At 37.9% G+C, this 26,230-nt stretch overlaps 1 protein-coding gene across 7 annotated transcripts in view; it reads left to right on the top strand.

The window, feature by feature from the left end:
* MARK1 (microtubule affinity regulating kinase 1) overlaps positions 1-26,230 on the top strand; it is a 144,827-nt gene that overhangs the window by 50,995 nt on the left and 67,602 nt on the right. For 4 of the 7 annotated variants that reach the window (XM_032636554.1, XM_032636524.1, XM_032636533.1 and 1 more), the window contains exon 2: positions 4,159-4,213. The exons of the other annotated variants lie outside the window; for them this stretch is intronic. In XM_032636554.1, the coding sequence (XP_032492445.1) occupies positions 4,159-4,213 (55 nt within the window). The remainder of the gene's footprint in view (positions 1-4,158; positions 4,214-26,230) is intronic. 7 annotated transcript variants of the gene reach the window in all.

Below are 26,230 nucleotides of genomic sequence, written 5' to 3'. Positions count from 1 at the left end.
CAGTGTCAGTTGTTACTTCTCCTTTTTCATTTCTAATTCTGTTGATTTGAGTCTTCTCCCTTTTTTCTTGGTGAGTCTAGCTAATGGTTTATCAATTTTGTTTATCTTCTCAAAGAACCAGCTTTTAGTTTTATTCATCTTTGCTATCATTTCCTTCTTTTCTTTTTCTGATCTGATCTTTATGGTTTCTTTCCTTCTGCTAACTTTGGTTGTGTTTTTGCTCTTCTTTCTCTAATTGCTTTAGGTGTAAGGTTAGGTTGTTATTTGAGATGTTTCCTGTTTCTTAAGGTAGAATTGTATTGCTATAAACTTCCCTCTTAGAACTGCTTTTGCTGCATCCCATAGGTTTTGTGTCGTCGTGTTTTCATTGTTATTTTTTTCTAGGTATTTTTTGATTTCCTCTTTGATTTCTTCAGTGGTCTCTTGGTTATTTAGTAGTGTATTGTTTAGCCTTTATGTGTTTGTATTTTTTACAGATTTTCCCCTGTAACTGATATCTAGGCTCGTAGCGTTGTGGTCAGAAAAGGTACTTGATACAATTTCAATTTTCTTAAATATACCAAGGCTTGATTTGTGACCCAAGATATGGTCTATCCTGGAGAATGTTCCATGAGCACTTGAGAAGAAAGTGTATTCTGTTGTTTTTGGATGGAATGTCCTATAAATATCAGTTAAGCCCATCTTGTTTAATGTTTCATTTAAAGCTTGTGTTTCCTTATTTATTTTCATTTTGGATGATCTGTCCATGGGTGAAAGTGGGGTGTTAAGGTCCCATGCTATTATTGTGCTGCTGTTGACTTCCCCATTTATGGCTGTTAGTATTTGCCTTATGTATTGAAGTGCTCCCATGTTGCATGCATAAATATTTACAATTGTTATATCTTATTGGATTGATTCCTTGATCATTATGTAGTGTCCTTCTTTGTTTCTTATAATAGTGTTTATATTAAAGTTTATTTTGTCTGATGTGAGAATTGCTACTCCAGCTTTCTTCTGATTTCCATTTACATGGAATATCTTTTTCCATCCCCTCACTTTCAGTCTGTATGTGTCCCTAGGTCTGAAGTGGGTCTCTTGTAGACAGCATATATACGGGTCTTGTTTCTGTATCCATTCAGCTAGTCTGTGTCTTTTGGTTGGATCATTTAATCCACTTACATTTAAGGTGGTTATCGATATGTATGTTCCTCTTCCCATTGTCTTAATTGTTTTGTTATTGTAGGTCTTTTCCTTCTCTTGTGTTTCCTGCCTAGAGAAGTTTCTTTAGCATTTATTGTAAAGCTGGTTTGGTGGTGCTGAATTCTCTTAGCTTTTGCTTGTCTGTAAAGGTTTTAATTTCTCTGTTGAATCTGAATGAGATCCTTGCTGGGTGGAGTAATCTTGGTTGTAGGTTTTTCCCTTTCATCACTTTAAATATGTCCTGCCACTTCTTTCTGGTTTGCAGAGTTTCTGCTGGAAGATCAGCTGTTCACCTTATGGGGATTCCGTTGTATGTCAGTTTTTGTTTTTCCCTTGCTGCTTTTAATATTTTTTCTTTGTATTTAATTTTTGATTGTTTGATTGATATGTGTCATGGCGTGTTTCTCATTGGATTTATCCTGTAAGTCACTCTCTGCGCTTCTCGGACTTGATTGACTATTTCCTTTCCCATATTAGGGAAGTTTTCATTTATAATCTGTTCAAATATTTTCTCAGTCCATTTCTTTTTCTCTTCTTCTTCTGGGACCCCTGTAATTCAAATATTTTTGCGTTTAATGTCCCAGATGTCTCTGAGACCGTCCTGATTTCTTTTCATTCTTTTTTCTTTATTCTGCTTTGCGATAGTTATTTGCACTATTTTATCTTCCTGGTCATTTATCCCTTCTTCTGCCTCAGTTATTCTGGTATTGATTCCTTCTCGAGAATTTTTAAATTCATTTATTGTGTTGTTCATCATTTTTTGCTTGCTCTTTAGTTCTTCTCGGTCCTTGTTAAACATTTCTTGTATTTTCTCCATTCTAGTTCCAAGATTTTGGATCATGTTTACTATTATTACTCTGAATTCTTTTTCAGGTAGACTGCCCATTTCCTCTTCATTTGTTTAGTCTGGTGGGTTTTTACTTGGCTGCTTCACCTGCTGTGTTTGTTTGTTTTCTCATTTTGCTTATCTTACTGTGTTTGGGGTTTACTTTTCACAGGCTGCAGGTTTGTAGTTTCCGTTGTTTTTGGTGTCTGCCCTCAGTGGCTAAGGTTGGTTCAGTGGGTTGTGTAGGCTTCCTGGTGGAGGGGACTGGTGCCTATGTTCTGGTGGATGAGGCTGGGTCTTTTCTTTCTGGTGGGCAGGAACGCGTCCGGTGGTGTGTTTTGGGGTGTCTCTGACCTTATTATGATTTTTAGGCAGCCTTTCTTCTATGGGTGGGGTTGTGTTCCTGTCCTGTTAGTTGTTTGGCATAGGGTGTCTAGCACTATAACTTGCTGATTGTTGGGTGGAGCTGGGTCTTAGTGTTGAGGTGGAGATCTCTGGGAGAGCTTTCGCCGTTTGATATTACGTGGAGCTGGGGGGTCTCTGGTAGACCGGTGTCCTGCACTCGGCTCTCCCACTTCAGAGGCACAAGCTTGACACCTGGCCAGAGCACCAAGAGTCTGTCAGCCACATGGCTCAAGGAAAGGGAGGAAAAAAAGAAAGAAAGAAGAAAATAAAGTCAAATCAAGTTATTAAAATAAGTTAAAAATTTTTTTAAAATAAAAAACGTTTCAAGTAATTAAGAAAAAGAAAATAAAGAAAGAAGAAGGGAGCAACTAAACCAAAAAACAAATCCAGCAATGATAACAAGCACTAAAAACTATACTAAAAAAAAAAAACCGAAAAACGGAGAGACAGAACCCTAAGATAAATGGTAAAAGCAAAGCTGTACAACCAAAATCACACAAAGAAGCATACACATACACACTCACAAAAAGAGAAAAAGGAAGAATTATGTGTATATTTATATATCAAGATAAAAAGAGAACAACCAAATCAGTAAACAAATCTACCAGTGATAATAAACTCTAAATACTAAACTAAGATAGACATACAACCAGAAGCAAATTAGATGCAGAAAGCAAACCCCAAGTCTACAGTTGCTCCCAAAGTCCACTGCCTCAATTTTGGGGTGATTCATTGTCTATTCAGGTATTCCAGGGATGCAGGGTGCATCAAGTTGATTGTGGAGATTTAATCTGTTGCTCCTGGGACTGCACGGAGAAATTTCCTTTTCTCTTGTTTGTTCGCACAGCGCCTGGGGTTCAGCTTTTGATCTGACCCTGCCTCTGCATGTAGGTCACCCTCTGGCATCTGTTCTTCACCCAGACAGAGAAGGGCTTTAAAGGAGCGGCTGATTAGGGGGCTCTGGCTCACTCAGGCTGGGGGGAAGGCGGGGTACGGAATGCTTGGTGAGCTTGCAGCGGCAGAGGCCGGCATAACATTGCAACAGCCTGAGGCATGCCATGTGTTCTCCTGGGGAAGTTGTCCCTGGATCATGAGACCCTGGCACTGGCGGGCTGCACAGCCTCCCAAGAAGGGAGGTGTGGAGAGTGACCTGTGCTTGCACACAGGCTTCTTGGTGGCAGCAGCAGCAGCTTCAGCATTTCATGCCCGTCTCTGGTGTCTGTGCTGATAGCCGCGGCTTGCGCCCGTCTCTGTCTCTAGAGCTCGTTTAGGCGGTGTTCTGAATCCCCTCTCCTCGCGCACCCCGAAACAATGGTATCTTGCCTCTTAGACAGGTCCACACTTTGTCCCAGAGTCCCTCCTGGTTAGCTGTGGCACCCTAGCCCCCTTCAGGCTGTGTTCATGTAGCCGACCACAGTCCTCTCCCTGGGATCCGACCTCCAAAGCCCAATCCTCAGCTCCCAGCCCCGCCCGCCCCGGCGGGTGAGCAGACAAGCCTCTCAGTCTGGTGAGTGCTGGCCAGCACTGAACTTCTGTGCAGGAATCTCTCCGCTTTGCCCTCTGCACCCCTGTTGCTGTGCTCTCCTCCGTGGCTCCAAAGCTTCCCCCCTGCCACCCCCAGTCTCCACCAGTGAAGGGTCTTCCTAGCGTGTGGAAACCTTTTCTCCTTCACAGCTCCCTCCCAGAGGTGCAGGTCCCGTCCCTATTCTTTTGTCTCTGTTTTTTCTTTTTTCTTTTGCCCTACCCAGGTACATGGGGAGTGTCTTGCCTTTTGGGAAGTCTGAGGTCTTCTGCCAGCATTCAGTAAGTTTCTGTAGGAGTTGTTCCACATGTAGATATATTTTTGATGTTTGTGGGAAGGAAGGTGACCTCCCTGTCTTACGCCTCCGCCATCTTGAAGGTCTCTCCCACTCCATTTGTTTTAGAGTGTCTCATAGGCAGCATATAGGTGAATTTAGGCATACTTCTCCCCCAGTGTAAAAGTCTTACTTTCGAATAGTTACTTTTAAATAACGCACTTATGCTCCAATAATATGATACATTTATTTAGTTTTGTTAAATTATTTTATTTGAACCTTTTTAGTGCTTCTTGATGTTTGTACATTCTCAGGCATTTTAGGTACAACAGTAAACAAAACAGACAAATACCTCTGTTCTTATCAGAGTGAGGGAGGGAAGAGAAAGCTAATAGATTAATAAATAAGTAGAGCAAGGGGGTAATGTGGCATCAAATAGGTCAGAGTAAACCTCACTGAGAGGGTGAAATTTGGGGAAAGATTTGGCTTGCTGAGGGAGTTGGCCAAACGGGTATCTGAGAGAAGAATGTTCCAGGCAAAGGGAATGGCTAGACCAAAGGTCCTTTTGTACAAGTGTGCCAGCTGTGCTTGAAGAACATCTATGAGCCCACATTGACTGGAGCAAGGTGAGTGAAAAAAAGGGGAGTGATAGCAAATGAAGTCAGAGAGGTAATAGGGGGTCAGAATTTGTTGGGCCATTATAAGGACTTGGATTTTTACCCTGAGTAGAATGGGGAAGGTTAGAAACAGAGTGACATGTTAGGAGGCTCTTAGGAGGCTAATGCAGTAATCCAGGTAGCTCAGACTTGAGTGGTAGCAATGGGGATGGTGAGAGTAGCTGGATTCTGGATATATTTTAAGGTAGAACCAGCAGGATTTCCTGACAGATTGAATTGAGGATGAGAGAAAGAGAGAGAGGGAGGGAGGGAGGGTTGGAAGGGTCCGAGTTAAGGATGACCCTAGAGTTTTGGGTCTGAGCACCTGGAAGGATGGATTTGTCTGCAGTGAGATGGAGGGGGCTGTGTTGGGGCAGGTTGTGTAGGAATTGGGGATGGAGACCAATTTGGGACAAGCTGAGGTTGGGATATCAACAGAAATCTAAATGGTCATGTCAAGGTGGCAGTCTGGAGTTTGGGAGAGTTGAATGGAGATAGAAATTTTGGAGTTGTCTGCACATACATGTTACTTAAAGCTATGAGGCTGGGTGGAATCACTAAGGGAGTTAGTATAGTGTGGACAGAGACGACAAAGAGTACCAAGGTCTGAATTCCTGGAGCCCTTCAATATTAGGAAGTTGGGGAGAAGGGAAGGAAACAACAAGGTCTGAAAAGGTGCCTTCAGGCAGGAGGAATATGTGAAAGCAAAGTAGAGAAAGAATTTAAGGGAGGAAAGAAGGATCAACTCGTTTAAGAGATGCTTGTGAGTCAAGTACGCTATTTTTCCTGTGTTCTGGTCTCTGGTTTTCATCTCTTCCCTCCCCCTCCCCTCTAATTTTTCTTGTTTGAGAGGTGGTCTAGAATAGCGGTTGAGAACATGACTCTTGAAGCCACACTCCCTGGGTTTCAATCCCAGCTCTGCTATTTCGTAGACAGCTGAGCGACGCTGGGAGCCCTGTCAGGCTGGCTTCTGACACAACTTCCTTAATAATTGCCACCTTTCTTGCTTCTGGCACAAGATGTGTCCCAGGTTTATCTTGTAAATCTCCTGCCCCCCAGACCTGGAATCAGCCATTTTTCTAATGAGGGTGCCATTGTAACTCGGTTGTCTGCGTCTCTAGGCCTTTTTTGTGGCCAGGATCAGGAAGTAGGCATTTTGTTAAAGTAAAAAAAGCATGAGTTCATACTGATAGTAGTACTTCAAATTTAATGCTACATGATTTTACTTTGATTTTATACTGAAGTTTTAAAATAACATGAATACATATTGTGATTATTTATTTGCTTTATCATATTATATGTATATATACATATATAAAATACAGTCTCCAAATAATATCACTATTAATCAGACTACTGAACGATATTTAACAGTTCTTTGTCTAAAAGTGTTGTTGCTCTAAGGATATGCAGTCCAAACACAGTTCTAAAGTCACTTAAAGGAATTTTTTTTCTTTTTGGTTGTTTTACCAATTTGACATATAGTTAAGTTCATGTGTTTCATTTTGTTTTAAATATTTCAGGGTTACTTTTTACTTTTAGTTTTGATTTCGTTGGTTGAATATTTAAAACATTTACATGGTTTCTAAATTGAAGCTGTGTAACAAGGTGTATTCAGTGAAGTCTTACTCCCTCCCTGTCTCTCATTCTCGTTCCCTCCCTCCCCCATAGGTAACCATTTTCCTCAGTTTTCAGTTTATCCTAGTGTTCTTTTGCAAATACAAGCAACTGTGTGTATGTGTTGTAGAGAAGGTTTAGCTAAAGTGGTGGGGTGTTTTTTTTTTTTCTTTCCCGTTTCCTGGAGTAATTCTTCCTGATTTCTTTATAAGTCCCCCCGCCTCCCCCGCCATCCAGTGTCTAAGCATAGGTACAGTGTGGGAATCTTTTACTTATAGTTCATCCTTTGGATGGGGAATTTTATCTAGACGTGCTTTTTGCTCAAGAATAATGTGTGTGAATTTTCCTTGACTTGTTTCCCCATTTAGTGGAAATAGAACTTGAGCTGACAGCTCTGTTTCATTATATATGGGTTCATAGCCTCTTTTCAGTTCTTAGTAGCTTGAAGGAAGTGGTGAGTGGTAAGGAGATTGAGATTATGGTGGAGGTTGGTGCAGACGGGATCAGGTAACTTCATGTAAGGTGTAATTTCTTAGAATAGTTTCACTGAATTTTAAGGGTTTCAGAGTCACATCTAGCTCATTGGGGAATACTTCTTGGATTTTGGTCTTTCTTTCCAGAATGAGAAGATCTACAATCCTTTTTACTAGTTAGGAAATTGAGTTGGAGAAAGTTAAGATGATCTCACCACATGGTTCTTTTCAGGTAGCAACTAGCCCATCTGCCATTTTTCGGGTGGTCTACCTATACATCTGGTCATCAGCCCTCCTAGTTAGGGGTTATTAGTAAGGGCCCTCTGAAACTGTTCAGTTAGCATTTTTTATTAATTTGAAGTTTGAGAAATGGGTTGTGGCTACATTATGATTATTACTTGTTTCTTTCATACTTCATTAATTTTGGTTGGTTATAAAGAAGGAATTATACAAATGTGCTGTCACCTACCATTTGCCCCCAAAAGTTCTACTTCAATTTTTAAAAACATGTCTCCAACTATATTTATAGTTTATTACACCTGAGTTTGAATCCCAATAATGCAACTTATTGGATTGAATTTGAGTACATTATTCAACCAGTTAACATATGGTACAGAGTGAACGTTCAATAAGTGCTGGTTCCCTCTTCCCTTGCCCATTCTCTTAGATAAACTTGAAAAAATCATTTGTTTCGTTATATTGAAGAGTTAATGTACGTGCATATAGAACAACATTCCAAATATTTTAAAAGGTACATTAGAAAAAGAAAGTGTTCCCTCTATTCCTGATTCCCAGTACCCCAATTCCTCTCCCAAATGAGAACTACTTACACTTATGTCTCTTGTGTAATCTCCTGAAGATATTCTCTTCTTATCGAAGCATGGGGATTTGTACATGGGCACACACACACATACAAAGAGCATACCTACCACACATACATGGTCAGTTCCCTACTGTTGAATATTGACGCTTGTTTTATGTTTTGCTGTTACAGAAAGTGCTGCAGTAGATTACTTTGTATGAGTTCATTGTTTTGAATCATTTGTGATTATATCTGTAGCATAAATTACTAGAAGTAATTCTAGTCTAATGATTATAGGAATTTCTTTGATAGATATTGCCAAACTCCTTTATGTAGAATTTGTATTAGTTTTCACTCTGTGCTATTTGAGTGTGCATATTTCTACTGTAGCTTTAGCAGCTAATGCTGTCAGACTCTAATCTTTGCTAATCTGATAAATGAAAAATAGTATGTCATTGTAGCTTAACAAATTTGTATTTGACTTGTTATGATTGACTGTCATATGAAAAATATGTTAGAAAGTGATGTATTTGTCCTTGTCTGTGAACTATTTATACCTATCCTTTGCTTATTCTCATTTTCTCTTTGAGTGTTTTTTTTTTTAATGATTTGCCAAAGGTTTTAGTGTTTAAAAAATGAACGATTTGCTGGCCACATGTTACAAATATTTTTTCTTGGTTTATTATTTCTCTTTTAGTTTGATTTCAGGAGAGGGTTTTTTTTTTTGTTTGTTTTGTTTTTTGTGGTACGTGGGCCTCTCACTGTTGTGGCCTCTCCCGTTGCAGAGCACAGGCTCCGGACGCGCAGGCTCAGTGGCCATGGCTTATGGGCCCAGCCGCTCCGCGGCATGTGGGATCTCCCTGGACGGGGGCACGAACCCGTGTCCCTTGCATCGGCATCAACCACTGCGCCACCAGGGAAGCCCGAGGGTTTTTTAAAAAAATTTTTACATTAATTTTTTATTGAGGTTTTGTTAATTTTTTATTGAAGGTGGTTTTGGTTTATAACATTATATAAGTTTCATGTGTAGAGTGTTAAGTTTCTACTTCTGTATACTGTACATGTGCTTGCCACCAAAAATTTAATTTCTGTCTGTCACCATACAGTTGATCCCCTTTACCCCTTTTGCCCCCCTCCTCATGCTTCCCTTCTGGTAACTACTACTCTGTTCTCTGTGTTTGTTTTTGTTTGGCTCTGTTTGTTCATTTATTTTATTTTTTATATTTCACATATGAGTGAAGTCATACTGTATTTGTCTTTCTCTCTGATTTATTTCACTTAGCATGATACTCTCAAGGTCCATCTATGTTGTCGCAAATGGCAAGATTTCATTCTTTTTTATCGCTGCATACTATCCCAGGGTATATATGTATACCACAGTTGCTTTATCCATTCATCTACTGATGGACACTTAGGGTGTTTCCATGCCTTGGCTATTATAAATAATCCTGCTATAAACATGGGAGTGCAGATATCTTTTTAAGTTAATGTTTTTGTTTCCTTTGGATATATTCCCAGAAGTGGAATTGCTGGATCATATAGTAGTTCTGTTCTTAATTTTTTGAGGAACCTCCATATGTTTTCCATAGTGGCTGCACCAATTTACATTCCCACCAACAGTGCACCAGGGTTCCCTTTCCTACACATCTTCACCACCACTTGTTATTTCTTGCCTTTTTGATAGTAGCCATTCTAACAGGCAAGAGGCAATAGCCCATTGTGTTGATTTGCATTTTCCTAATAATTAGTGATGTTGAACATCTTTGCAGGTGCTTGTTGGCAATCTTTATGTCTTCACTGGAAAATTGTTCAGCTCCTCTGCACATTTTATAATTGGGTTGTTTGTTTTTTGTTATTGTTGTTGAGTTATATGAGTTCTTTGTATATTTTGGATATTAACCCCTTATCAGATATATTGTTTGCAAATTTCTTCTCCTATTGAATAGGTTGTCTTTTTGTTTTGTTGGTGGTTTCCTTTGCTTTGCAGGTTTTACTTTAATGTAGTTCTTATTTATTTTTGCTTCTGTTTTTCTTGCCTGAGGAGACATATCTAGAAAGATGTTGCTAAGACCAGTGTCAAAGAACATACTGCCTATGTTTTCTTCTAGGAGTATTATGGTTTCAGGTCTTACATTCAAGCCTTTAATCCATTTTGAGTTGATTTTTGTGTATGGTGTATGATAGGGGCCTAGTTTTGGGGTTTGTTTGTTTTTGTTTTTTTGGGGTTTTTGTGCACATGGCTCTCCAGTTTTCCCAGCACCATTTATTGAAGAGACGGTCCTTTACCTGTTATATGTTCTTTGCTCCTTTGTCGTAAATTAATTATATATGTGTGAGTTTATTTCTGGGCTTTCTTCTGTTACATTGAACTATGTATCTGTTTTTCAGCCAGTACCAAGCTGTTTTGATTACTATGGCTTTGTAATATAGTTTGAAATCAGAGAGTGTGATACCTCCAGCTTTGTTCTTTTTTCTTAGGTTTGCTTTGGCTACTTGGGGTCTTCTGTGGTTCCATATACATTTTAGAATATTTTGTACTAGTTCTGTGAAAAATGTTCTTGAGATTTTGATAGGGGTTGCATTGAATCTGTAGATTGCTTTAGGTAGTACAGGCATGTTAACAGTGTTAATTTTCCCAATCCATGAGCACAGGATATCTTTTAAGAAGACTTTTTAAAAACTTTCCTGTGTTTTTAAAAGTTTTATGATGTCAAATTTAACAAATTTTTAACGGCGTCTGTTGTGTGTCATAGTTAGGAAGGCATTTGCCATGCTGAGACTATAAAAACAGTTGCTAGCTTGTCATTTATTTTTTCTAGTGCTCATTTTTACAGCTTCTTTGTCTTTTTGTTTGGGTTTTTTTTTTCTTATTTTACATTTATATCCTTAATACATTGGGAGTTTATTTTGGTGTAAGAAGTAATGCATCACTCCTAGACTTCCAACTTATTTTTTTCCTAGTTGATGCAGTACCATTTGTTGAATAGTCTATTATTTTCCCTCTGATATAAAATGCTAACATTGACATCTCACTAATTCTCCTTTGTATTTGAATCTGTTCCTTAGACAAACTTTTGTCAAAATATTTTCACTTTTATTTTGTCACTCATGGGTCACCATTTAATTGTAATGACTTTCTGTTTATCAGTAAGTCATGATTCTAAAAAATTCAACCTTCTGAACAAATACAGGAGTGAGAAAAAGTTTCTTTGTACCCTGTTCTGTTTCCAATTGAATTATTGTTTTGTAGAAGTTAAAATAAAGAAAAATTAGCTGCAACGATTTAGAAAGTGTATCACCTATCTGAAAAAAATTCACAAACTAGAAAAAGCGAACCTAAGGAAAAGAAATGGAGGGATGTAAGAAACTACCATGAATAATGTAATCAGTGAAAATTATAGATAATTAAAAATAATTTCTAATAATATGGCTATGAAGTTTAATGCAATTCTTTAAAATATTTAAAAATAGAATAGGCACATGGTAAAAAAATCTGAAAAATATGCAGAATAATTCTTGGTGATTTTAACAAAACATTCTATACTAGTAGCATCTGGTAATTGTCCTTCCAGTTATCACCAGTCTAATCACCTGGATTTGTTACTACAGGTACTTGGCCATCTGGTGGCTTTCTTAGCTAGTCTTGCTGTAATTATTCTCTGATTTCACTGAGCCTTCCAGTATATTGGCCTCTACTCCCCATCCATCAATTTTTTGTGTGTTCCATTATCTAGCTTAGATTTATGACCCGTCATCTCAGTAACTTGCCAATAACCTAACTTGTCTTGCCTTGTCGCTTTCTCTTTGGTGGTGCTTATTTGACAAACTCCAGGCCAGGATGAACTCATTTATCTGCTTCCTTGGTAATCTGTGTGCATTTGAGTGTTGCCGAAAAAAAAAAAATGACACAACAGGACAGATTAGAGCCATAATAAATTCATGGTCACTGATCTCAACTAGGCTGTCAGTACTGCCCAGCAGCCCTACCCAACATCAGGTTTCTTTGGTTAACTTGTTTTTTCTTTTTCTAAAGAGATTTCAAATCTTTTTTTAACTCTCTGCAAACCTCTGTGGCCTCTCTTCACTCTTAACAGGTGACCTTACCTTCAACCACCAAGAGAAAGTAAGAGCCATCAGATCAGAACTCCCTCAGCTTTCTACCATTAAATGTATGCACCTTTCTACATCTAGATCTAAATTCTCTTCCTTTCTACTTGTTACAGGAGAAGAGATGTCTTTCTTCCTGCATAAGGGCAATCTCTCCATCTGCGTGCTCTGAATCTTCTCACTGTCCACCTTCCCAGGAACTTCACTTATCTTTTCCCTCTCTCGTCTCGTCAGCAGCTCCCTCTCCACAGGATCCTTCCCTTGGGATTTAAACATGCTCAGGTCTCTTCCATCTTAAAACAACATGCAAATGAACAGTAACCTTCTTCAATTCCACACCCTTCTTTCTTCCCCAGCTGTCATACTCCGCCTCTAATTCACAGGGAGACTTCTCAGGGTCATAATCTGCCCTAGCAGCCTCCATTTCCTCACTTTCCACTTTTCCCCGGCCCACTGCACCTTGACTTTTACCCCTAAATTAAAAAAAAAAATCAACAGTAGAATAGACACAGGAGGTAGAGCTTCCAAATCACTGGAGAAGAAAAAAAAGAAACAAAGAAAATCCAATGAATATAGAGAAAAATAAAGACAAGACACTTAAAGTAAAAACAGAACAAAATACAGAAATAAGTCCAAATATGTCAGTAATTGCAATGAACATAACAGGTTAAACTCTGCATAGTGTTATCTATGCAAGAGTGTAATATCAGAAAGCAGATCAATGAGGGAGGGCATTGACAGCAAAGGGGCACAGGGAAATTTTTGACATGATGAAATGTTTTACATATTAATTGATGTTCTGTTTCATGACTTTATATGTTTGTCACAGCTCATATACTTAAATTTGGTGAATTTCATTATGTGTTATTTACTCCACAAGGAAGCTGCCAAAAAAGAAAGTTTAATAGAAGCATCATAATATACTACTTGGTTTCCAGTGAGTAAGTATTTACAAATCATAATCATGTAAACAATACTTTTTTAACTGAAAATTTAATCATATTACATTAGGAAGATGAGAGGCTAAAAGATCTTAATCCTAATTGACAGTAGTAGGAAATTGAGAGAATGTCTGATTGATGAACTAAGAATTAGCAATGAAAGCATTTTGTTTAGAAACATTTAAGTCAATTTTAGAAGGAAAAAAACAAAGAAAAAGGCACTGGGGAGCAGGCTTGACGTTTTAAAGGCTGGTACAGGGGACTGATATTTTTGGTTAGTAACCTACTAGAGGTGACATTTTTTACCATATGCATGTATCATTTTAGTAAAAATTAATTTTAAAATTTGGGACAATACATTGCTAGAAATAACTATAAAAAGACCAAAAATGGGTATGGAACCCAGCTTAGTTGAGGGTGGAATCGAAGCTATACAAGGCATGGCTTTTCCTGGGAGGTAATGTCTAAGCTGAATATGAAAGGATGAGTTAAGAGTTCACCAAATGATTCTTTCAGAATGTAATTGATTGTTAAGGATGTTTCCTCTCTTGTAGCTTTGTTGAGCGCAAGTAGTACTTCCAAAAGATACTTTATTAATTTACATGCATTTTCTAGGTTTATATTCAGGTCAGCAGTGGAAAGATGATACAAATAAATCTTTCCACTGCATTTTTCTTCTTAAAAAGCATTGCTGGTCCATCTAGCACTACTATAATATTGAGTGTTTCAAGGGATGTTCTTGTTTGTGTTTATATGGCTTATCACTCACAGCTACTCTTATGTTTTTCAAATTGAAGTGCTAAGTTGTAATATTTTTCTTGTATAGTTAACTTTGCCTTCTTAAGTCATATACCTAAATGACCGTAATGATAATTCTTTAATGTTACTGAGTGATAGTGGTGAAGATTTTCTTTAGGTTTCTTGGATCTCTATATAGTAGAGAGGCAGACCTCAGAGATGTTCAGGTCCAGACCACTGCAGTAAAATGAGCACATGAAGGTTTTGATTTCCCACTATATATAAAGTTATGTTTACACTACACTGTAGTCTATTAAGTGTGCAATGGCATTATGTCTTTAAAAAAAATAAAAAACAACGAACATAGCTTATTTATTTATTTATTTTTTTAACACCGTTGTTGGAGTATAATTGCTTTACAATGGGCTGTTAGTTTCTGCTGTATAACAAAGTGAATCAGCTATACATATATATATCCCCATATCTCCTCACTCTTGCGTCTCCCTCCCACCCTCCCTATCCCACCCCCCCATCCCACCCCTCTAGATAGCCACAAAGCACTCAGCTGATCTCCCTGTACTATGCGGCTGCTTCCCACTAGCTATCTATTTTACGTTTGGTAGTGTATATATGTCCATGCCACTCTCTCACTTTGTCCCAGCTTACCCTTCCCGCTCCCTGTGTCCTCAAGTCCATTCTCTACGTCTGTGTCTTTATTCCTTTCCTGCCCCTAGGTTCTTCAGAACCTCTTTTTTTTTTTTTTATATTCAATGTATATGTGTTAGCATATGGTATTTGTTTTTCTCTTTCAGACTTACTTCACTCTGTATGACAGTCTCTAGGTCCATCCACCTCACTACAATAACTCAATCTCGTTTCCTTTTATGGCTGAGAAATATTCCATTGTATATATGTGTCACATCTTCTTTATCCATTCATCTGTCGATGGACATTTAGGTTGCTTCCATGTCCTGGCTATTATAAATAGAGCTGCAATGAACACTGTGGTACATGACTCTTTTTGAATTATGGTTTTCTCAGGGTATATGCCCAGTAGTGGGATTGCTGGGTCGAATGGTAAGGAACCTCCATACTGTTCTCCATAGTGGCTGTATCAATTTACATTCTCACCAACAGTGCAAGAGGGTTCCCTTGTCTCCACACCCTCTCCAGCATTTATTGTTTGTAGACTTTCTGATGATTGCCATTCTGACTGGTGTGAGGTGTTACCTCACTGTAGTTTTGATTTGCATTTCTCAAATGATTAGTGATGTTGAGCATCCTTTCGTGTGTTTGTTGGCAATCTGTATATCTTCTTTGGAGAAATGTCTATTTAGGTCTTCTGCCCATTTTTGGATTGGGTTGTTTGTTTTTTTGATACTGAGCAGCACGAGCTGCTTGTATATTTTGGAGATTAATCCTTTGCCAATTGCTTCGTTTGCAAATATTTTCTCCCATTCTGAGGGTTGTCTTTTCATCTTGTTTATGGTTTCCTTTGCTGTGCAAAACGTTTTAAGTTTCATTAGGTCCCATTTGTTTATTTTTGTTTTCATTTACATTTCTCTAGGAGGTGGGTCAAAAAGGATCTTGCTGTGATTTATGTCATAGAGTGTTCTGCCTATGTTTTCCTCTAAGAGTTTTATAGTGTCTGGCCTTACATTTAGGTCTTTAATCCATTTTGAGTTTATTTTTGTGTATGGTGTTGCTGAGTGTTCTAATTTCATTCTTTTACATGTAGCTGTCCAGTTTTCCCAGCACCACTTATTGAAGAGGCTGTCTTTACTGTATACTCTTGTCTCTTTTATCAAAGATAAGGTGACCATATGTGCATGGATTTATTTCTGGGCTTTCTATCCTGTTCCATTGATCTGTATTTCTGTTTTTGTACCAGTACCATACTGTCTTGATTACTGTAACTTTGTAGTATAGTCTGAAATCCATGAGCCTGATGACTCCAGCTCCATTTTTCTTTCTCAAGATTGTTTTGGCTATTTGGGGTCTTTTGTATTTGTATACAAATTGTGTAAATTTTTGTTCTAGTTCTGTGAAAAATGCTGTTGGTAGTTTGATAGGGATTGCATTGAATCTGTAGATTGCTTTGGGTAGTACAGTCATTTACACGACGTTGATTCTTCCAATCCAAGAACATAGTATATCTCTCCATCTGTATGTATCCTCTTTAATATCTTTCATCAGTGTCTTATAGTTTTCTGCATACAGGTCTTTTGTCTCCTTAAGTAGGTTTATTCCTAGGTATTTTTTTCTTTTTGTTGCAATGGTAAATGAGAGTGTTTCCTTAATTTCTCTTTCAGATTTTTCATCATTAGTGTACAGGAATGCAAGAGATTTCTGTGTGTTAATTTTGTATCCTGCTACTTTACCAAATTCATTGATTAGCTCTAGTAGTTTTCTGGTAGCATCTTTAGGATTCTCTGTGTATACTATCAGATCATCTACAAACAGTGACAGTTTTACTTCTTTTCTGATTTGGATTCCTTTTATTTGTTTTTCTTCTCTGACTGCTGTGGCTAAAACTTCCAAAACTATTATGAATAATAGTGTTGAGAGTGGACAGCCTTGTCTTGTTCCTGGTCTTAGTGGAAATGGTTTCAGTTTTTCACCATTGAGAACAATGGCCATGGGTTTGTCATATATGGCCTTTATTATGTTGAGGTAAGTTCCCTCTATGCCTACTTTCTGAAGGTTTTTTTTTTTTTTTTAACATCTTTATTGGGGTATAATTGCTTTACAATCGTGTGTTAGTTTCTGCTTTATAACAAAGTGAATCAGTTATACATATACATATGTTCCCATATGTCTTCCCTCTTGCGTCTCCCTCCCTCCCACCCTCCCTATCCCACCCCTCCAGGCTGTCACAAAGCACCGAGCCAATATCCTCTGAAGGGTTTTTTATCATAAATTGGTGTTGAATTTTGTCAAAGCTTTTTCTGCATCTGTTGAGATGATCATATGGTTTTTCTCCTTCAATTTGTTAATATGGTTTATCACATTGATTGATTTGCGTATATTGAAGAATCCATGCATTCCTGGGATAAACCCCACTTGATCATGGTGTATGATCCTTTTAATGTGCTGTTGGATTCTGTTTGCTAGTATTTTGTTGAGGATTTTTGCATCTATGTTCATCAGTGTTATTGGCCTGTAGTTTTCTTTCTTGGTGACATCTTTGTCTGGTTTGGGATCAGGGTGATGGTGGCCTCGCAGAATGAGTTTGGGAGTGTTCCTCCCTCTGCTATATTTTGGAAGAGTTTGAGAAGGATAGGTGTTAGCTCTTATCTAAATGTCTGATAGAATTCGCCTGTGACGCCATCTGGTCCTGGGCTTTTGTTTGTTGGAAGATTTTTAGTCACAGTCTCAATTTCAGTGCTTGTGATTGGTCTGTTTATATTTTCTATTTTTTCCTGGTTCAGTTTTGGAAGGTTGTAGTTTTCTAAGAATTTGTCCATTTCTTCCAGGTTGTCCATTTTATTGGCATATAGTTGCTTGTAGTAATCTCTCATGATCCTTTGTATTTCTGCAGTGTCATTTGTTGCTTCTCGTTTTTCATTTCTAATTCTGTTGATTTGAGTCTTCTGCCTTTTTTTCTGATGAGTCTGGCTAATGAGGTATGCCCATAAAGTGCTGTAGGAACACAGGGAAAAGAATCCACAGGGCTTCCGTTTTGAGTAAGTATTCTTTTTTCTGCTGTGTAAGTTTTGGACACTCATAAAACTACTCTTCTCACTCACGTGCAACTCACCACTGCACTATTTAAAAAGAAATTTCACCTTGAACACTGAAATTGGGGAATGAAGGAGGCATTATCGTATGATAACATAATAAAGGAAGCATACCATTTGGGAGAATTTTTCTGACAATTAAACTCATTTATTGCCGGGTTCCTTATGAAATAGGCATTAATCATTATTAATGATATTTTCATTTCCGTCATGCGTTTGTACAACATGTAGATATTCTTTAAGTTGTTCTTTGACAAGCCAAAGTTGTCAATATCTGTGTGCAGTTTTCCAGTAAGGTAATTAATTTGATATGTAGAGCTTTAAAGATCTGGAAAATGGTCCTTGACATGGAGTCCGTGAACTGTGTGCTTCAAGAAATCTGTAACCCACCTTAAATTAATAGTGTGTTCAGATCTTCCTTACCCTTACTGTGTTTTGAGTGAAATTCTTTAAACTATTGAGAGTGTTGTTAAAATCTCCAATCGTAGTTGTGGATTTGTGTATTTTTTCCCTTTTCTGTTTTTGTTTACTGAAACTTGGTTATTAGGCACATACATATTTAGGATTGTTATAGCTTCCTAATGAATTGACCCTTGTATCGTTATGAAATGTGTGTCTTTATTTTGTTAGTACTCCTTGTATTGAAGCTTATTTTGTCTGATATTATTATAGCTTTTCTAGCTCTCTTTTGCTTACTGTTTGCATTAGTATGTCTTTTTCCATAATTTTACTTTCAATCTATCTGTATATTCATACTTAAAATATGTCTTTTAATTTAAAAATTCATTTAATCCTTTCTTTGAATTGAAATTTTTATTTACATTAAATATAATTTTTGATGTTTGATGTCTTTAATTTTGCTCTTTTGTTTTTTTGTTACATCTGTTCTTGTTTTCGTTGGTGGTGTTCCTCTCTTTTTTTCTTTCTTGTCTACTTTTGAGTTAATCAGATATTTTCTAGTATTCTATTTTAATTCCTCTGTTGAATTACCAATGCCTCTGTATCTTTTCCAGTGCATTTTCCCCCAGTGGTTGCTCTAGAGATTACAGAACGCACCCACATATTTTTGCAGTCTACATAGGGTGGTATTGTACCAGTTCAGATAAAATGTTAGAATCTTATAAGAATCTTTTAATTCCACTGACCTTTGTGCTTTTGTTTTCACATATATTACATCTGCTTATGTTATAAAATTCACAGTATGGTGTTATACATTTTTGCTTTAAATAGTCATATGTCTTTTAAAGAAATTAAGAGATGAAAAAATACATGCTGTTTTATATTTACCCACATATTTATCATTTCCAGAGCTCTTTTTTCCTTTCTGTAGATTCAGCTTACCATCTATGGTCACTTCCCTTTGGCTGGAAAAATTATCCTTTGCATTTTGTATAGCGTATGTCTTCTGGCAGCAGATTCTTTCTGTTCTTGTTCATCTAAAAATGTCTTTATTTTGTCTTTATTTTATTACTTTTTTTATTGAAGTATAGTTGATTTACAATAGTTGCCTTCTCTTTTTTAAAGAATATTTTCACTGGGTAAAGGATATGGAGTTTCATTTGTTTTTTCTGCAGCACATCTAAAAACGTCCATTGTCACCTGAGCACCAGTTTTTTTAATAAGAAGTGAACTATCATTTGTATTGTCATTCCTTTGTATGTATTGTGTTGTTTTTCCCTGACTCCTTTTAGGTATTTTTTTCCCCCTCTATACATGGATTTTAGCAGTTTGACTGTAATGTACCTACTTTTGGTTTTTTTTGAATTTATCTGGCTTGGAGTTCACAGTTTGGGTGAATTATATGACCATTATTAATTACATCAAGTCAGTTTTTCTTCCTCATTTCCTTCGTATTCTTTCTGTAGTACCCCATTTACAAATGTGTTAGTCTGTGTGATATTGACTCAGAGATCATAGGGGCACTCACTTCATTTTTGTTTAATCTTCTCAGTTCTGTAGATTGGCTAATTATTCTTCTCAGTTCTTCAGACTGGCTAATTTTTATTCATTTGTCTTCAAGTTCACTGACTCTTTCTCCTTTGCAGTCTACTGTAAGCCTTTCCAGTGAATTGTTCTTTTTAGGTATTGTACTTTCAGTTCTAGAATTTCTATTTGCTTCTTTACTATAGTTTCCATTTCTCTGCTGATATTTTCCATCTGTTTGAATTTTCCAATCATATTTTACTTTACTTTTAGAAACGTATGTATCATAACTGCTTTAAAGTTCTTGCCTGTTGTCCAACTTCCAGAACATCTTGGTGTGTATTTCTGTTGACTGCTGTTTCTCTTAACAGTCTCATTCTCCTGTTCCATTGCGTATCTAGTAAGTTTTGGTTATACACTGGGCATTGTTGATAATACTTTACAGAGACTCCGGATTTAGTTATCTTCCTCTAAAAAGTGTTGATTTGGCAGGAAGTTAATTTGGCTTAACTCAGACTTCAAATTTAGCCTTCCCTTCCCTACAGTGGGCAACAGCCAAATCTTTATTTCCTTAACTTTCTAGCTGTCTCCTTGTGACATGTTCCTTGGAGTTTCTCTTGCTCACATTTGGTTTAGGGCTCAATAAAGAACCTGTAGTTTATATATATAAAGATTTCAGAGTTTTATTCTTTGTGACTTTATTTTTGCCAGTTTCCTTTTACACTCTCCAGTCAATTTTTTTTAGCCCCCAGCTCCATCCTCTGACTCCTTTAGCCAGTAAGACTGTTGCTTTGTGCTTAAATTTCAGTCACTAGGAATAGGTGGACCAGAGTTTGCCCCCAGGTAGAGACTGTAAAACTAAAAATTTCACCCTATTTGGTTCCCTTTTTACAAAGATCAGTCTCCCTTCAGTTTTTGCCTGCTTTTTGTGGCTCTTCCAGGCCACGAAACAATTGTTCTTAATATTTTGTCTAGAGATTGTATTTTTATCTGCTGATAGGTTAGTCAGCTACAAATTATTCATCCATTATTGGAAGCATAATTTCCCTACTTTTTAATAAATGACTTTGAGAAATAGAAATTTGGTTATTGATTCTAAATTGTCATGGCCTGTAATGGTGCTATCAGCTGACCAAAGAGTAGTTGTGGTGTGCAAAAGCAGCATGTTCTAGAGTCCTGGGCCGTGAGCTGTGGCATCCCTAACTTCAGGTCTAATACATGATATGACTAATCAGGAACATTTGAATATTCAGTCACCCAGTAGATTCAGTGGCTGTTATAAAAGATCATGGTTTACTTTGATATTAGAGTACGCTTGAATAAATTGATATGGTTTTACAAAAATAAAACCATGATGCTAACCATAGCTGAGAATAATGAACCATATTTATTCACTGTTCAATAATTTGGAGAGCGTTTGTTTTCTTTCTCTTTTTAGTATCCCCCTCAGTCAGTATCGCCTTTTCGAGTGTGGCCAGAGGACATTCACAAAGGAGAAAATCTAAATCCATTTTGAGAATTAATAGGTTTTCTTATCCTCTGGTACATGTTTGCTCCTTCTTCATGGTTGGAAAATACCTATCCTCAACTTGAAAAAAATGTTCAAGGGATCAAGATGAGTAGAATTTGGGGGAGTGTGTTTATGCGTACACACACACGGGAAGAGACAACAGATAAATGTCATTTTATTTTTCAACTTAGATGTTTCAAAGGGAAAGGTGAATGTGAAGTGCTTATTTTTGCAAGGAATTACTTGCAAATTAATATCTCCAGCCCAGACCTCTGTTGATTTCTAGACTCGTTCATTTCATTCAGGCCTCTTCTTAAATGTCATCTCATCAGATGATCAGTTCCTTACCCTCCCTGGTTTCTCTTTTTATACCATGAACCACTGGTTGGCATTTTATCTCTTTATTGGTTTGCATACGTATTACCCTTCTCTCTTCCTTTTACCTCTCCCTCTGCTAAAATGTAAACTTTATGAGGACCGGGACTTTTTATATTTAGATTTCTCTCAATTCTCTGGCACTGTAGGATATGCGTATAGTAGGTCAAAGTAAATTTTTGTTGATTGAATGAGTGAGTAAACGAATCACTGAGTAGTGAGATGGGAGATATAGTTCAAAAACTAAGATGAAGCCAGAGGCTTTGGAGTTCCTTTGTTGACTTTCTGTTGACTCAGCGTTCCCAGACTCCATGGTGAGTGCCCTGTGGGAGAGTGCTTCCTACTCACTTGTCGCTAATTCTGGGTCTGGGGAGAGGTAGTACTTGTCCTTTTTAATATCTGATTTGACAATCATTGATGGATAGTGAAAATAATAAAAAGAAATAAACCTTATCCAAGCAGGTGAGGGAACATGTGGAAAAATATCTTCCTTGCCTAGGGAAAATACCTAAGTGTAATACATCCTTGTGGGAGGATCTGAGTTTAGCAATTAAAATTGGGACCTAATTTCAAGGTATATTTACCTATGGCATGAATACAATGAGCAAAATTGTGGAAGTTTAGATGCTGATTGACTTCTAAGGTGCCTGTTTTGCTTTGATTTTGTAAGCCACATTCAGTTTGCCCTGAACTTTGTAATCTCCAGGCTACTTTCCGGTTTTAACAACAAAGTCAGAAAAGTTTAATCAATTAAAAAGCTGCACCCAAAATAAAAAGTTTTCCTTTGGGCTTCCCTGGTGGTGCAGTGGTTGAGAGTCCGCCTGCCGATGCAGGGGACACGGGTTCGTGCCCTGGTCCGGGAAGATCCCACATGCCGCGGAGCAGCTGGGCCCATGAGCCATGGCCGCTGAGCCTGCGCATCCGGAGCCTGTGCTCTGCAACGGAAGACACCACAACAGTGAGGGGCCCACGTACTGCAAAAAAAAAAAAAAAAAAAGTTTTCCTTTTACTTGCACTTAGGGCATAAACCATCTCATTTTTCAAAAATAGGACAACCATCTCTATTTCCTCAGAATTCCAGCTATTTGGCTAACTCTACTCACTATGTAGTTTAAATGAAATGAATGCCAGTTTTCTTTTTGATATGTGACTAGTGTGGTCAATATTATTCCTGGGAGTTGGTAACTTTATAGATGACCGTTACACTAGCAATGTTAGGAATAGCATAAAATATGTCCAGTACTTTTTTGTTTTCTTTTGCTTTTGAAATTTTTTATCCAGAGTAAAGCACATGAAGGTAGAAGCTCCATAAGGATCACAACCCACCCCAACATACACATATATGCACTTTAATTGATATTTATGTAGAACCTGGCATTAACTAGAAGGGTCAGGGTCTAATGGTACATAACCTCTCTGAGCCACTATTTTCCCTATCTCTAAAACAGGTCATCAGGGACTTCCCTGGTGGCACAGTGGTTAGAAATCCGCCTGCCAATGCAGGGGACAAGGGTTCGATCCCTGGTCCAGGAAGATCCCACATGCCATGGAGCAACTGAGCCCGCGTGCCACAACTACTGAAGCCCGCGCGCCTAGGGCCCGTGCTCCGCAACAAGAGAAGCCACCGCAATGAGAAGCCGTCGCACCACAACGAAGAGTAGCCCCCGCTCGCCACAACTAGAGAAAAGCCTGCGTGCAGCAACAAAGACCCAACGCAGCCAAAAATAAATAAATTAAATAAATAAATAAAACAGGTCATCATGGTATGCTTCTTGACAGAGCCGTTGTGAAGATTAGAAGAGGTAATGCATGTAAAACATCTAATACAGCTCTTAGCACACAGTAACCCTTCAGTAATTGATAGCTTTTTTTTTTTTTTTACCATTTTCCTTCTGGATAACTAGGGTATTGCCATTCTCATTTAGCAAAAAATTATGAAAATGGAAATCCTAGTCCCAGCTAGATTTTCTTTTGATCTAAACAGTTGTTTGATTCAGGCAAAAGAGAAGAACTACCTAGAAAGAAATTAGGTTGTGAGATAGAGATGTGGCTTATCTTTAATGGTTTCTTTTTTTATCATTTATTTGTTATTTGATTCATTCATGCATTCACTTATTCATTCATTACCTATTAGTAAGCAAGCTGCACCTGCTCTTGCCTTTTAAATCTGACTCTGTATGGTCAAATGTACAGGGCTTTATATCTGTAACTTAAACAGTTTGAATTCCAATAGTATTCAGTTGGACATCTGAATTTTCAAGATGTAGCCCTTTGAAAAGATGTCCCATATAACGTACCATTTTATTAGGTACGTTGCTTCTTTGAATTTACAGAGTATGATCTCACCTTGGGATTTTTCTATTTATTCATTTCACTGTCTGGATTGCTCTTCCCTGTTTATCTAGCTCCTTTTCATCTTTCAGCTCCAGCTCAAATATCATTTATTCCATGTACTCTATCTTAGGTATCACTCACCCCAACTCCTTCCATAGTCATTCCTGTCACATCATCTCATTTTATTTCCTTTTTGCCCCCTATTACCAAGTATAGTTATTTTATTTTGGCTATTTGCATAGTCTTGTTTTCTTTCACTAGAATATAAGTTTCATGCTTCAGGATTTTTTCCGTCTACGAGTAGACTTCCAAAACTTTCTTTTCTATTTGACTTAGCCTGAGTTGTTTTCTGTTGCTTGCAGACAAGAAACCTGACTGATATTCGTACCAGGAGTGGTTGCAGGCAACAAACACTCAGAGAAATAGCAGAAATTTGGGATGAGTGTTCTGGTCTAGGAAATGGGGTATTTTTGTTTAGTGTAGTTTTAATTAACAAACAACTTACATGGTTCTTATTACATACTATTTACACCTTTACAGAAATTATTTTATCTGATCCTCAGAATAACTGTGAGGTAAGCTTTATTATTAGCTGCCTCTTACAGATTAGGAAACAGGCACGTAAAGGTTAAACAACTTGCCCAAGGATGCAGGGCTAGTGAGTAGCTATTTCATTTCAGTTGGTATTGAAGGCAGGGAAAATTCTAGTATTATTCAGGAACTGAAGTCTGGTATTCCATGAGATGCAGCTTTGAAGAACTAATGAGACCATTACCTATAATTACTTTGAATATGCTGTGTACTCAGGGCCAGCTTTAGGGTCATGTTGCCACTGCTACAGAAAAATGCAGGAGTTCAGTGTCTACTGGATTGAGTGGACAGCTTGAAGAAAGAAAATACAAGATCTGAATTTGTATTTTCAGCTAAAGATGCGGACTAAAACTTCCAGATATTATATAACTGAGCTCACATAATGTCTTATATCTGTCAGCCTTAGGGCTGAGATAGTTCTTATTAACACTATAAATTCAGCCCATGAACAGTAAACATTTAAAAATTAAACATTTTTTCCAGGTTTCCTATTTGAGAAAGAATCTATTGATCAGGAAGGGATGAGATCAGTTATCCCAAATTACCCTTCACAAAGTTTCTTCAAGGAAAGATTCTGCTCCCGAGTGGTGCCGTGGCAGTCCAAAGGAAAGATGAGGGTTTGAGGGGAGGAATATTTGTTTGGGTGGGTGTTTTATAATTAGAATGATATAATATAAAACATGTGCTATATATTCTATTTTAATTTCTAATTTAAGACTCATATAAATGCATTCTGTGTAAGTTGATTGGCTCTTAAAGTGGTCATGCTTAATGTTGAAAGTTAGGAAATCATATATATATATATATATATTTTTTTTTTTTTTGCGGTACGCGGGCCTCTCACTGTTGTGGCCTCTCGCGTTGCGGAGCACAGGCTCCGGACACGCAGGCTCAGCGGCCATGGCTCACGGGCCCAGCGGCTCCGCGGCACGTGGGATCTTTCCAGATCGGGGCACGAACCTGTGTCGCCTGCATTGGCAGGCGGACCCTCAACCACTGCGCCACCAGGGAAGCCCCACTCTGAACTCATTCTGTTGGCCAAAGCAAATCACATGACTGGATGCCCAAAGAGTGAGAACCATACCCTGTCCTCAGTGGGAGAACATTGGAAAGTTACCTGGCAAAGGTTGCAAAAATTTGGAGCTAATAATTCAGTCTGTCATAGTTTGGTTTATTTGAGGATATACTCTGCAACCAGCATTGGAAGCTGGGTTACAACTCAAATACTTTAACTCATCCTGCTGTTACACGCATCAAAGACCTGGACAGCAAGGAATCATCATTCCTCAGAAGTCATTCTGAGTATAGGTGTCAGGGCACAAGGACCCTAAATTTCTTCAACTTAGCTAGTATGTATTTAGTGTCTTTTTTGTGCCTAACACCATATTAACTTCTGGGGCTTAAGGAGCTTTAGGTCTAACAGTGAAAACAGACCATGGACAGGACTTAAAAGGTGGTGTGATAGTTCAGTAACAGAAGTTTTTACTAGATATAAAGATAGCAACAGAAGAGAGGGGTAATCAACTCTGCTTTATGAAAAGGCATAGAAAGTTTGTTGAGAAGGAGATTAAATTTTGAGTGTTAGACAAATCCACAGTCCTTACAGAACAAGTTCAGGTAGAGAAGTATTTTTTGTAGGGAATATTATAGCAATCTGTTAACTGTTAGAAATTGATTATAGTTAAAATCTCTTGTTTATGCCCGGATAATAGGAAAGTCTCTGAGAGCCAATGAATAACTTTGTATTTACCACCTTCTTGCATTATTTACTGCAGTAGTTTTCAAACTTTGGCCTGCATCAGAATCACCTGGAGGACTTGTTCAAACACTGATTGCTGGATTCCACTGCCAGAGTTTCTTATTCAGTCGGTGTGGAATAGGGTCAGAGAATTTGCATTTGTAACATGTTCCCAGAGGATGCTGATGGTAGTGGTCCAGGGACAATACTTTGAGAACTATTGATTTATTGAATCTTTCCTATGTATCTGGCACTCTGCAATGTGGTGAGTATATAAAGGTAAAAAGAAAACGTCCCTGCCCTCAGATTGCTTGTGGTAGGGTGGCTGGGACAAAGAAGTGAATGTGTAATGACAGTGCAGTGGAATGGACGCTGAGATCCATGGAAGTACAGTTTTCTGTGGAAATACACCAGAAGGACACTAACTCAGACTGAGGCTGCAGGCTGCAAGTGTGTGTAAAACACAGAAAATCCTTTAA

The sequence above is a fragment of the Phocoena sinus genome, chromosome 1, assembly GCF_008692025.1.
Source record: "Phocoena sinus isolate mPhoSin1 chromosome 1, mPhoSin1.pri, whole genome shotgun sequence".
NCBI lineage: Eukaryota > Metazoa > Chordata > Mammalia > Artiodactyla > Phocoenidae > Phocoena > Phocoena sinus.
Note: the sequence above shows the minus strand (reverse complement) of the source record. Positions and strands in the feature narration are given on the sequence as shown.